At 41.1% G+C, this 14,626-nt stretch overlaps 1 protein-coding gene across 2 annotated transcripts in view; it reads right to left on the minus strand.

Annotated features, from left to right (window-relative positions):
* Nucleotides 1-13,236, minus strand: part of gpr78a (G protein-coupled receptor 78a) — a 14,035-nt gene extending 799 nt beyond the window's left edge. Inside the window, exons 1-3 of one of the 2 annotated variants that reach the window (XM_077571143.1) lie at nt 13,129-13,236; nt 3,614-4,192; nt 3,382-3,495 (exon numbers count right to left, since the gene is read on the minus strand). In XM_077571143.1, coding sequence (XP_077427269.1) covers nt 3,382-3,495; nt 3,614-4,192; nt 13,129-13,187 — 752 coding nt within the window. In that variant the 5' untranslated portion in view covers nt 13,188-13,236. Of the gene's footprint in view, nt 1-3,381; nt 3,496-3,613; nt 4,466-13,128 lie in introns of both variants that reach the window. The other variant, XM_077571142.1, reaches the window with a different exon arrangement.
* Nucleotides 13,237-14,626: the final 1,390 nt, after the last annotated feature.

Here is a 14,626-nt window from a genome sequence, read left to right on the forward strand (position 1 = left end):
GCAAGAGGAAAAGAAGGGGCTTGTATTGTTTTGTCATTTGCACGGGTCGAGCATATATTTGTAATATTTTGCTTCAGTAAAAATGGCTGCGAGTGAATGAGTTAGTACACTTCTGCATAACATTGTAGCCTTTCTAACTTTAAAGAAAAACATTTAAAAAAAAAAAATTAAATATAGATAAACTTAGAACAAAGAATAACTTTATTAATTATTTTTTGGTCAAATATTATTTCATGGTCTTTCTTTATTATATTATATAGAACTGCAAAGCTATGGTATGTTTATTTTCATCCCCATATCCTTTGCAGTGGTGTCCAACATATGGTCTGGGGGGCCATTTGTGGCCTGCCACCCATTTTTAAGCGGCCCGCGCCATGTCATCTGCTACTAATACATTTGTTTTATATACTGTAGAGCAGGGGTGCTCAAGTCAGGTCCTCAAGAGCTCCTATCCAGCCTGTTTTTCATGTTTCTCTCCACCAACACACCTGATTCATGATCAGAATCATTATCAGGCTTCTGCAAATGAGCTGATCATCAGATTCAGCTGCGCTGTAGGAGGGAGACATGGAAAACAGACTCTTGAGGACCGGACTTGGGCACCTTTGCTGTTGAGCTTTTCTAAATATGCAATTCAACTATTTACAATTAAACTAGTGATGTTAAGCAATTCATTTTTTAAAGCTAATTAATCGCAAAATGTTCCATAATTAATTGTGATTAATCGCATTTTTCTACAAAGCTTCTAACTATATTTATTGCGTAAATTATTGGATTTAATGTAAAACCATCAATTAGAAAGTATATTTAGAATCAAATACTGTTCTAATAGCTTTCTTTGATCCTGCAATAGAATTACTCCTGTAAGAAAAAAACAACCATTGAACAAATCGATCCAAATGGACTCCGCTTTACTTCTAACTTTTTTTCTCACAGAAACAATTCTCAAAATGTATTGCTTCCAGGTTTAGTTATGCTCACACACTTCAGAAAGGTTGATTTACGAGGCTCTGTGGAGGGAACTTGAGCAGGGTATTTACTCTGAGATGAAACACCAAAGGCATACAAATAAAATGCTATTTGAATTTGGCGGTGAATTCGCAAATTTCTCGAGATTTCTCCAACAAGCGTTAACCAGCAAAACTGAAAGTAAAACTACCTCTAGTCAGTGTTTGTCCATCTTCACGCAAGCGGCTAAGTTTGGCTGCAGGTTATAGGCCATAAGTAAATAGGAGTGAGGAGTAAATAAAACTGAGTTAACTGAGTTCATTTTGTTAGCGCTTTAAAGAATTTAAATTCATCTCCAGAGTTAACACTTTAATTTTGGCAACCCTAAATTAAACAAGTGACAACGTTTCTCTTGATAGCACTGCGGCGAATAAAGATCATTTTTACAGGCACAAATGGTTTATTCCACATCTGCTCTGTGTCAAGGTCCGAATTGTGAAAGTTTCACATGACCGATTCCCAAGTAACTTCTTCCGAAATAGCCAGTTTATGACAGATCGTTGCTGTATAGGTTCTGAATGTACAGATAGGATTGGGATGCTGTTCAGTGCAGGGGCTGATATTTAACTCTTTGACTGCCAAAAACGTTAAATAACGTTTAGTAAAATCCTATGGAGGAGTGCCAAAGACGTTAAAAGACGTTTGTTTCAAAACAGAGGTGAAACTAACCATTTTCTGTTGTTGATTACTGAAGAACGGAATAAGGTAGAAACAAACTTTTTTTCTTCTGATGAAAGATGAGAGTCCAATCTTTCATTTGGTAGTATGTGTGTTTCCATAGTCCAAACACAACATTTTCTGTGGACCTTGAAAGATCAGTCAAAATGCTTATAATCGGCTGGCACTGGGGACAACCCGTTTCTGAAAACGTCTGGCAGTCAAAGAGTTAATTTCCAAAATTTTGTAGAAAGCTGTTCAGGTAGCAGTTTTGCAACAAAAAACAAAAAAACTAATATATACTGTAGCTGATTTTGGTGAATCAAAGTAGTCCTTGCATCCTTTAATTTTTTTTGTATATGGCCCTCAGAGGAAAAAGTTTGAACACCCCTGCTTTATAGCCTGGCCGAACTTTAAGTGAACGTGAATTTGCATTTGGTGAACCTTTAGGCTGGAAAGGGATACAAAACAGACATGGAGAAGGTTGCCTACTAAAAACTATATATAATTAAATGTTTGTTGTTGTTGGTCATTTACTATTTTAAGAAAACATCCTTTTGCACAATAAAGTATTCTGGTACAACTTCCATTTTAATTAACTGTCCATTGGGTGTGACTATATTGAGAAAAAGTATGAATAACTGTGGACATATGGAACCTTTTGTCACTCCGTCACCCCAGGTTCGGTACTTATAGTCCTGAGTGATGTGGAAAGGAGATTTGCATCAGCAGAATGGTGGGGGCGGGAAGGAGAGTCGTAGAGGAGCAGGTTGTGAGGTAGGAGGGTGCGAGGTTGTGGAGGGCGTGGGACAAGGAGTCGGTGGGAGGTGTTGAAGTGCACAAGTAATATGGTCATATGTGCGTGTGTGAGTAAGGAGGCGTGCACCTGAATTTTCTATGTACTATACTATATGTTATTTTGAGGCTTTTTATAGATACGTGTGTTGCATGGAGTGAAATGCACCTTAGAATCGTTGCAGGTTTACTGTTTTAAAGGGGAAGTGAACCTTAAACATTTCTTGACAATTATATGTTATATGTGACCTCACTAGTCTAAATATGGCATTCTGGTTAATATTAAATTGGTGGAATATGTGTTATGCAGCAAAATTCTGCCGTTTTGATCTATCTCAGCGGGCGGCCATTTTGCCACTTGCTGTCGACTGAAGATGACATGACCAATCACAGCTCACCTGTTTTTTTCTGAAGCTGAGCTGTGATTGGTTGTTACCTGAGACCTCAGCAACTTTGATGTCATCTTCAGTCGACAGCAAGTGGCAAAATGGCTGCCTTCTGATATTGATAAAACTGCTGGATTTTGCTGCTTGACACATATTCCACCAACACAATTTTAACCAGAATACTGTATTTAGAGTACAGTAGTGGGGCTGCATAGAACATATTATTGTCAATATTTTTGGGGAGTTGACTTAAAATATGTCACCTTAAATATGTCTAAATGACTGTTGCGTCAATCAAAGATGAAAAATAGGGAGAGCAATGATGATGACATGTCAAATCGGTAAAATTACCGAATGAACAATACTGAGCTCTCCAGAAAAAAATAAAATAATAAAATAAAATAATCAAAGATGAAAAATAGTGGTGTCATACGACTTTTGCAAAGTATTGTATATCATCCATCCACTATTCAACTTTTCCTCAGAGTTAAGGGTAAAGTTTGGATAAACTAATTAATACAAAGCTGGTAATTACCTTGTTATAACATATGGCGAATAGCAGAAGATGAAGGAACCTATGAAGATGCAAATTTTCTTGGTAGCCCTCCGTCTCCTCTTCTTCTGTTCTGCCAAACATCTTTCTTTCACACTGGCAACACAAAGAAAAAAAATTAATACACATATATTAAATATTCACATGCTCATTTAGTCTGAATGACAAGCAATTAGACTCCAACATGCAACCAAATGTTACACTTGTGCCGTACCTGGGATGAATGTCAACCAACAGAAGCAGCGTCTGCACTGTGATGACATCAATCCTCTTGCAGTGGGACTTGGCCACTCTCAAAACTTTGAGGTAGGAGAAGCACAGCACGGCCAGGCTGCAGGTGAAGCTGCTGCAATGGAGCAGCACGGTGAAAGTGGCGTAAGCGGCCAGCTGCGTCCGTCCCTCTGCGGCCAGGTGAACGGTGCATGAGGCGTACGTGTGGCTGTAGCCTCCCCAGTCCATCAGCAGCTGAGTCAGAGAGAAGGCGAGGGACTGCAGCCAGGAGTAGACCACCATCAGGATGGCATCCCGGTAACGCATCTTGCTGGAGTAACTGAGAGGGAACATCACGGCGATCCACCTGTCCAGGCTGAGGGCCGCCATGCTCAGCATGCTGTTGGTGGTGAGGAAAGTCTCTGCAAAGCTCACCAGTTGGCAGAAGAAGGAGTTCCCGAAGGGGTCCTCGCTTTTGACCACCCCGAAAAAGGTGGCAGGCATGTTGATGAAAGCGAGGAGGATGTTGGAGAAAGACAAGTTGAGGACAAAAACTCCCGGCACGTGGGACCTCAACTCTGAGCTGTGGGTGAAACACAGCAGCACTGACATGTTGGTCACCAAGGAGACGACGGCCATCACCACGATGGACACTTCCAGGAGGAACTCGGGGATGCTCATCATTCCAGGCTCCACTTTGCCAGCATAGAGTCCTACATGTTTGAGCGTCCCATCAGCTGAGACTGATTGCCGCGCAAAGCGCTCAAGTGGAGAGCTGTCCAGTGCTGAAAGCTCAAAACGGATCCCATCTGGCATGAGCCGCCTCCAATCATTGTTTTCCCCAATGGTGGACTAACTGCGAGAAAGACCGGAGGAAAAGTATGTGGACGGTGGTTTGCTCTCTCTCTCTCTTTCTATCTCGTGGCTCTCAAACATGCGCACTAGCCGGCGCCTCCTCTCACGCTGGAGATGCCGTGCGCCCTGCACGTGCAGCCTCTTGCTGGCTCATGTGACGCTTGAACAATATTCATGCAAGCAGCCCTTAATATGGGCTTGTCAGGGCGTTTGCACACTCATTTGGGCTGTTTTCTACCCAGAAATGAGTTGACTCCCTGAGGAGTGCAACAAGAAGCTTTAATATGAGGTATGCATATAGAGATGTATGAAAAGCATCTGATCTGCCTTTGCAACAGTAATGATCTTCAAGGATGACTAACATTGATGCTAATTCACTGTGTTTAATACTTACAGTGGCTAGACTTGCCCTGCATCGTACTAAGCATTGTTTCTAATTAGGGATGGTTGAGTAGTATCGGTATCGAGCCGATACTGACCTTATTTCAAGGTATCGGGTACTCAGGATGGCGGCCGATACCAGTATCAGTTGAAGGAAGTTGGAAAACCACATGTTTCGATTGGGCCTTTGTCTGGCTACTGGGTTATTTGTTTCATTTTATTTTATTTTATTGGTTGTTCTATAAAAAATGGATTTTCTAAACAAATGGACAAAAACACAATAGTATTATACCATGAAGGAAAAATATTATATTGGAGATGTATAAGTATTTCTTTAAAATTATCTGTCATTGGTTCAATAGAAATTTTACATATGAAAAGTACTAGTGATATCGGTACTACTAAAGAGTTGATTACTCGTAATGGTATCAGTCCAAAAAAAAAAAGTGGTATCAACCATCCGTGTTTCTAATATTTTATCCCTGTCATGTATCAAAACAAGGCAACTAAAATTTTGAAATAATGATACAAAAACATTACACAATACCTCTCTCTGACAGTGTCAATAAAAGTGTGCAAAATTATTTTAGAAAGGCACAATCTTTTTCTGATCTTAATAGCTCATGCAGGGGTAACATTTCTTGACAATAATATGTTATAGGTGGCCTCACTGGTTTAAACACAACATCTGATTAATATGACATTTATGGAATATGAGTTTTAATGCATCTCAGGTGGCGGCCATTTTGCCACTTGCTGTCGACTGAAGATTACATCATAGTTGCTTGGGCTCCAGGCAATGACCAATTACAACTCAGCAAGGTGGCGTGGCTCAGTGGTATAGTGGTCGTTTCGTCTGGCTTTGGCTGATATTAATAAAAACTGCTCTATTTTGCTGCTTAACTCAAATTCCAGTAACGCATTATTAACCAAAATACCATATTTACACTGCATAGAGGGGCTGCATAGAACATATTATCGTCAAGAAATTTTGGAGGGGTTGACTTCCCCTTTAATCGGGTGCACGTTCTAGTCCAGAAATTAGGGTATAGGTCTTTCTGTCATTGTTTTTCGGGAGGAAATTTTCTGTATCAAAAGCCTACTAGGGTATCAGTGCTTGATATCGGTATTGATGACTAGTCAAGAGTTGAGTACTCGTACTGCGTTCGGTCTGAAAAAGAAGTGGGATCGAACATCCCCACTCCGTCTCAAGCCTGAATTTAAAAAAAAAATGAGAACATGGCGACAACCTAAGTGTGACCACGCTGACAGATTGAGTTCAGGAAACAGCAGGTGAAATGTGGGAACGCGCTCGTGCAATCTGTGCTCCTTCTTTTGGCTTTGAAGAGAGCGTTTGGTTTCGCAACGACGTGCGCTGAGCTCGTGCATCACCTCAAGCATGCAAGTGTGAGCGTGCTTGAGCATGTGACTGTTTGTGCAGGTTGTTCCTTATGCTACAGTATGTAGCACATATGCTATATGATTGTTGGTAGGTATGAAGCGCCTTACCAAGAACCTGCCCAGATGTTGTTTTTTCCCTCTGGTCCTCCCTTAGGGTGCCATTTATATGCAATCATTAACAGGCTGCTACCAGATTTAGTCTTTCCTTTTTATTTTTGTCAGCCACAATCCTCAGTGGCGCTGCCGTCCTTGTGCACGTCAACTTAATAATTGGAGGAAAAACTCCCTTTGTTGCTGAGATGAAAAATATAGAGGGAAAAATGAGGGGATGACAAGAAATACCCTCCCCCTCCCCTCAGTGGGAAGGAACCCTCTCTGTGGTCACATGTTTCCTCTTGGTTCTCAGAACCGAGGATGCGGTTGTGCAAGCAACACAAGCACTTAAGAAATGTTGTTAGGACGGCGAGGAGTCCAAACAAACTGCCCATGGCTGTATGACTCGATGCATATGCTGAGCGTGCCGGGCCATTACATAACCGCGCAATTCCCACGGTCGCCACCACAATATGGAACTCACGCTTCACTTTAGTCCGTTGCTTGACAACGATTTCACGCTGTCCACCTGCCCTGCACACAAATCACTCTAGCTGCCCTCACCCATAATTTGGCACCTGAGTTACGCTTTTTTTTTTTTTATAGGAGCACCCTGACGTGTCCGCTCAAGAGTGAGGGCTTGGAAAGATGTGATTGTCATGTGGGAGGGGTGGGGAGGCGGCTGGGGTATTGATCGACACTAATAGCCTTAGATGAGCGTTGGGGGTGTAAGCAGGTCTGCGCAAACGCTCTGCGCATGAACCCCAACTCACAGAGACATTACTCACATGTGCAGACATACACAGACGCACTCGTTTTCAGCCACGCTCGCTGTCACTCTCGCTTGCCCGCCCTGCCTCCCTCTCCCTCGCTGCATCCCTCCCAGTCACGTGCTGACTGTGGAGGAGTGAGTCTGGCTGTGGAGAGGCTGTGTGATGCTAATTTAAGATGAAAACAATAACATGTACAATGCTCTATGTTTGCTGCTGGTATTGACAAATTGAGTCTTATACTATCTAGCTATTTATCTGCAGTAACCATCAAAGGTGTCCAAAGTTCGACCCACGGGCCATAAATGGCCCTTTCTCTTTAGCATACTAAAAACTAAACTAAGCTAAGCTATTTTCCTTTTTGCTCACAGCACATACAGTTGTGCTTGTGATTATGATGAGGAAAAGGTTTAATGCCCATAAAATCCAAAATATTGTGGCAACTGTTCTGATGTTTTCAGAGATTGAAGTTGACATGAGTAGAGATTTGCATGTGAATTTTGGTGATGATTCATAGCATTTTTGTGCCAGTAAGTAGCGTTTAGCTTTTTTTTAATTTGCAGTCATGCTCATAGGTTTATATAGTCCAAGGGGATGTAAACTTTCAAAGACAATTGAAGCTGTCATTTCACAATTTTATATATATTAATATAACTATAATCAGGGGTGCAAACATAAGCAGTGTGCTGAAAATATTCATGTGTGCACAAGATTCAGTTGCGTTATGCTGCATTCGAGGAAAGTGGGAAGTAGGACTTTTCCGACTTCATACCAGGAAGTGAGCATGGGAATGCCCCTTTGAACTCGAACATCTGTGTTGCAAAGTCAAGAAAAAAAAGGTCCCCGACTTCACTGGTTTTAATCTGACGTCACTCGACAATGGCGAGCCCCATGGAGACACAGACCATGAACAGCAAAACATTATTTCAAAGATTTTAAACAGATATTTATTTATATTAACTGTATTTTCCCGACCATAAGGCGCACCGTATTATAAGGCGCGGTCACAGTTACTGGTGCTATTTCTGTGTTTAACACACACATAAGGCGCACCGCACTATTGGGCGCAGCTCAAAACATATGGTAGCATGCTATTATGCTAAAACATATGCTAGCGCATGTTTTTAAAAAGGCAATCTGATGTCTTTAGTATGTGGTGTGATCTGTTTAGCGACACCGTGTAGACTTGCACTACTTCAAAGTGACTTTTGCGATGTCTGTTGATGTAAGTGCACGTTGTTTAATAAAGCATTTAAAAAAGAAATGAAAAAGGAAACAATACACTACTGTATGTAGTACTTTAGCCCGGACACTCCTTTACATTTGGTATGTTCCATCTCCCTCACTCCCTGCACAGCAGACCACTCTGTTTTGGAGGGAGCTGTCAATCAAACAATTAACTTGTAAGTGGCTCGTTAAGCGTCCTCAGTCAGGTCGCCTTTCTTGTATATAAGCAATGTGTGCGGGAAGTTCTCTCTAACAGTCAGTCAGATTTTGGATCTTGGTCCACACACAAGGCGCCTCACTATCAGGCGCACCGATGTTTTTTTTAGAAAATTTAAGACTTTCAAAGTGCCCCTTATAGTGGTGAAAATACGGTATGTAGTTTTCTTAAATTAGTCATTTGAAATAGATTCACGTAAACACATGATTTGGAATTACATCATTAACCAGAACAACAAATAATTTATCGCATTCAGCCATCTTTGTTGTTTACATTTGTCTGGAATGCTTTGAGGTCGGAACTGGGAGACTCCAAGTGGGATACAGCATTAGTGTGCATTAATTTGCGTCCTAAGCATATAGCAGTTTCGTCAGCATGAAGTCAAGTTAGCTACCACAGCAAATGCCAATTTCAAAATAAAAGCCTAATAAGGCCTTGATGTTCATGTCAGTATAACATGTTGGACTTTTAGCTTGAAGTCGTGCATTGCATAGTAACCTATGAACAACCTGTGGCGGCCTGATTGACTTGGCTGCCTAGCCCGCAAATAGCTAATAGCGGCTAGCCCGCAAATAGCTAATAGCGGCTACACTCGCAGGTGACAAGAAGGCCTCCAACCAGATAGTCATCTCGGTCTGGCTGCGCTGCACCTTTGATGGTCTGTCAAATATGACTTTATGTAAAAACGGCCCATGATGCAAAAAAGATTGGGTGGCAGACCGCTGGTCAAGAAAACTGTGCTAAATCAGCTAGCTGATAATGCGGTCCCATAAGTGTTTGACCATTCTAAGCACTCCCAAATCTCCCTCCACCGCTCAAAAAATAAGGTTGTTCCTGACTTGAGGACCACAGTTGGCTTTGGTGTTATTTTTTCTTTTTTAATAGTTGCCAGAATGGTCAGAAAAGTCACAAAATATGACAATATCTTGTAAGACAGAGCGCGTCTTTGATTTGCTACATTCCGTTAATGTCATACTCCGCAGGGTCAAATAGCGCAAGAGTAGTCGGCTTACAACACATACTAGGAGTAACACTGGCGCAACGTGTTTTGTCGCAGCAGTAGCCAGCCGAAGTTTGTTGCCAACTACCTGGTGCGGCATAATGAGCAGTATTAAAAAAAAAAAACAGTTTTGCTAATCAATCATGCTTAGATGAGGTGCAAATTTTTGCCTTGCAAAACTGTTTATTTCAAGCCTTGCTTACCAATCAAATAACAAATACTATGAAAAAATTCCAAACTTAATGTGAATGTCAAATCGTTCCGTAGCACAAGTTTTAAAGTACAAGGTAGAAAGAATGACCCATCAATTCTCATAAGTTTCTCAAAGCTAAAGTGAAGCCTGCAGCCTATACAGTATAGTGATATGATATGGTGTAACACCGCAAGGATTATCCATCAACAATTACATGACTAGTTAGGAAGTAAAGGTAATGGTAATGTGTTCTTTTTTCCCTATAGTGCTTTAGTCTACTTTCATACAAAGAGCAAAACAGGTGGAATAACATACCAAACTTCTAAAACAGTGCCACGGACCAATTATATGAGATTAAGATATTTCCTTCTAGAAAGCAGTGTGGTCTTATTATATTTTCTCAACTATTATTGTCACTGCAGTTTGGTTAGGTATGTTTTGTTTCCTCACCGCCCACCTCTTGAGTTAAGATAACACACTTTTTTGAAAGGGGTCTGTCTGCCAAATATTTTCACGAGTCATCTCTGCATCTGTTTCTTGTCTTGAGCCTTCTGGTAAATTTGTCTTGAGGGCCTACCAAGAAATAGTACTACTATGACGAAAAAAATACAGCCAGCAAGAGCGTCATATGTTCCTGGTCTGGGGCTAGAAAAAGCCAGCAAAAAAAAAAGAGACAGGACAAAAAATGCAAGAACACTAGTTTGAGCCCAGCATGCAGTATATGGCAATTATTGTGTTTCTTTAAACACTCAACTCACTACACAGGCAGCAGAGATGAACCCTGGTTACCAACACATTGCAACATACCCACACACATCTAATGAACTTAACCAACAGTTACAACAATATTGCTTATGCAAATGCTTGCACGCAGCCCACGCAGAGGTCACATGATAAAAATGTCACTGAATAATCTCGAATCCTGCGAAATGCATGAAGGAAGGGGTGTTTAGGAGAGAGATGATTGGGTTTTGAAAGAGAGCCATGACCGTATGGAGAGCGGGGGAGAGAGAGATAGAGGCATAAAAAGCATGAGTCAGCAGTCAGCCAGAAAGAAGGAGTTGAGAAACAGAGGAAGGCCTCCCAGGATTTGGTCATATCGGAGCTCTGACAAAAGAATTTCTGGCTCTCACTCTACACTGTGTGCTTGTGCTTGTGTCATTTTGAGGCCATCCAGTTTTGAGGAATTTGTTCAAAAGCAAAGCACTGGCTTGTTTCAATGTGAAAAGATTGTTTAGCTCAAAGTAAAATGAATACTTTGACATCAAATATACTACAGTATTTTGGGTGCACATTGAGAATTAGAGCAGGCATTCGGGATGTTTACAGGGCAACGCGCTGGACTGGATGTCTGATTTACAGTTTGAGGTGTGAGTATGAATGGTTGTTTTTCTATACTGTATAAGCCCTGCGATTAGCTGGCGACCAGTCCAGGACATCTCGTCCAAAGTCATTTGTCAAAGACATACTTCTTAAAGATTTTTGGAGACACTGGTTTTGAATAGAATGATGGTGCACTTGCAGGAACATAATATAGGGCCTACTGTTTGACAATCAGTATGAGTTTGGGGGGGAAAATACTTGGCTGAAATAGATATACTGCAATTTTGTTGACTAAGTTCATACTGCATTAAACACCACATGAATTTGCTCTCTGAGTTTTATTTTTTTAAATGTATCTAAAGCAGTGACTCTTAACCATTGCGCGAGCGCCATCTAGTGGGCCGCAAAGTAATTTCAGTTTTGTAACTCTCGGCCGCGACGGCCACAGGCTTTGTACACATGTAGCAGGGTTTGTTTGTTTTTTACCAAATATTTCCTCCATTTCCCATGTAGAAAAAACAATCTGTAATATTGTCCGTTAGTATTAGTACTAGTAGTAGTAAAAGTAGCTAAATTCATTCATAATTCTCCACATTCTGTTTAGCCACGCTGCTGTCATTATGTTGTGGGGCGGGGCAGCGGAGTGTAACAGCTCCTTAGAGTTGCTGCAAGCAATCGACAAGGGTGTTCCAAAATTAGAAACATCGTTGTGGAACCTCCGTTGAATGAGCTGCTCTTAATGCTCGCAAATATCTTGCATCTAATAACGCCAAAAATATGCAAGGAGGTAATTGCAGCCGACCTTTTTTAGGTCGGACCAATCAGGCGTTGTTTGGGCAGGACGAAACCAATCGAAACAAACAGACGAATGGGTGTTGCAATTCTCGCAGGATTACTCACGTTTCCTTGTTTAATTTAAACATCAAGAGGCGTTTTGTGAATTTTTATATGGTAGAGATAAGACGAGACGGAAGACGGGATTTTCAACCGTTGCCTTGATTGGTCAAAACAAATGTGCAGAGATGCGCATCGTCCAATCAGCTCGAAGCAAGTCCCGCCTTTCCCGAACGGGTCTGCCTAGTGAAGTACCGGATTGATAATGTGAAGAACTCCCTTGAGTGAATAACAATTATCATTCAGGCTGGCGAGGTTACATCAAACCCGGGTCGTCTGGTCAGAAGACAAATGTTTATCTTACTCTGCGAACAGGACGGTAATGGTCTTAGTGTCCTATTTTAGTGCTGACTTGTATGTCAATTCGCCGTCTAATGGGGTTAGCATTAGGCTTTCAGCGAGGTTACACGTTATGTCTTTACAAGGGACACTAATGGTTGAGATTAGGAAAAGGCACAGTGATCTTGTAGACCATTAGAAAACATGTAGTCAACACTAAAAATAAACATATAGTCAACGCTAAAATAATCACTGGCCAAATAGCACAGTCAGATAAACACTTGTCTTCTGACCAGACGGACCGGTTTCGACTCTCACTTTTGCATTTTTGCGCTATTTAACATGGCCGATAGAGGTCGCTAAATTAAAATATGTAACACTTGGTCGTAATTTGGCACCTTTTCAAAATGACCTATGTGGCCATAATTATTGGAGGACTGTCTCGACAGTGCCACCCTAACATGTGGACTCCCACATGGTTCTATTCTGGGACCTCTAGTATTCCTTATATATTAATAACTTGGTAGTGGATGACACTCTATTTTTCTTTCTTCTTTCAAAATGTTATCTCGGTTTAGTTTTTTACGCCATTGGCTTTTCATTATAATCGCTATCATGCTTCCAGAAATGGAGAGAAAGTGTAGGAAAGAGATCAGTCGACATATGGGCTCACTTTAGTCTTTTCCAAAACTAATTGAGCAGTCATGGAACCACATTTTAAAGAGATAGTGCGCCTTTGTCTTCATTACACTGTGAGCTATAGGAAATCGTGTGTGTGTGTGTGTGTGTGTGTGTGTGTGTGTGTGTGTGTGTGTGTGTGTGTGTGTGTGTGTGTGTGTGTGTGTGTGTGTGTGTGTGTGTGTGTGTGTGTGTGTATATGACTCACCCAATAGCGGCAGATGGAAGTAGTTTAGGCCTACTGTATTGCTGCAGCTCTGCCTTCATTCTGTCATGTCAGATGTCTCGGTCTGTACTGTAGATTCAAGATGTTCCATCCCATAATTGTCTCCCTGAATAATGTTTCCTTCCACCAGGTTACTGCTGAGTGCCATGTGTCTTGGAGGAAATATTAATTAGCATAAATTTAACTACTGCTGGTGGTCAAAAGAGGAAATTTGAAAACATCCATCTATCAATTTTTTACCGCTTATCCAGGAGTCATCCTAACCAAATGTCCGGGCCACCTCATTTGGCTCTTCTCCACCACCACCTGGATGACCAAGCTTCTCATTTTCATTCACAAAGGGCAGCCTTGGTGCGAAGTCCGACCCTCACCGGAAACAAATCTGAGTTGCTAACAGAAATGTGGACCAAACTGGCATTTGCCGTACGGGGACTGAACAGTCTATATCAGGGGGTCCAGACCAGTACCCTATACTCCTGAACCAACTATAGAACTCCCTGAGGGACGTGGTTGTGCAAATTCCAATGCACCCTCGAGGACCTTGCTGAGACTGTAGAGCTGGTCCACTATTCCACGGCTCAGACAAAAGCCACATTGCTACTCCTAAATCGGAGATTCGACTTCCTGACGGAGGCTCCTCTCCAGACATCGACCATACCAGGGAAACTGAGGAGTGTGATCCTACATACCCTCCGGTCTTGTATCTTAAAATGGGGGGGACAATAATCACCCCGGTCTACCAATCCCGAGGCATTGTCCCCGATATCCACGGACCACCAACCGTTTTGAAGCTGAGAGCTATTTCTTGGCTACTGACGAGGGTAAAGGGGGACCAGATACACAATTCTGAAACAAGAAATGTATGCAAATTACATGTTATCATATGTTTTTATAAATCATTGTCATTTATGTGAAGACACTGATCATATTAACGAATACACTACTCACAATATTTACGAAAGAGATACTGTAAATAATTATAATTAAAATTTCCCCATAAATCTCTTCCAGTGTTCACATTTTAAAGAATCACTTCTACAAACCCAATTGTAATTAAGTTGGGGCGTTGTGTTAAACAAAAATAAAAACAGAATACAATGATTTGCAAATCATGCTCAACCTACTGTATATTTAATTGAATACGCTACAAATACAAGATAAGCAAATAATCATTAACTCACTCACTGCCTTTGACGGCTATAGATGTCAAAAATTCATTTTCACCATTTCTATTAGTTTAACATTTTTTTCTCTTTTGCTAACAAAAGTATGAAAACCTAGAAAAAAATGTTGTACATTTAGAACAGATATAAAATGTGTGATTAATTGTGAGTTAACTACTGAAGTCATGCAATTAATTACAATTAAAAAAATTAATCGCCTGACGCAATTAGAAAAAAAAAGGAAAGATTATCAAAAATTAGGGGCGTCAGGCGATTTTTTGTTTTATTGTAATTAATCGCATGACTTCCCTAGTTAA

This window comes from Vanacampus margaritifer, chromosome 7, assembly GCF_051991255.1.
Source record: "Vanacampus margaritifer isolate UIUO_Vmar chromosome 7, RoL_Vmar_1.0, whole genome shotgun sequence".
Classification (NCBI taxonomy): domain Eukaryota; kingdom Metazoa; phylum Chordata; class Actinopteri; order Syngnathiformes; family Syngnathidae; genus Vanacampus; species Vanacampus margaritifer.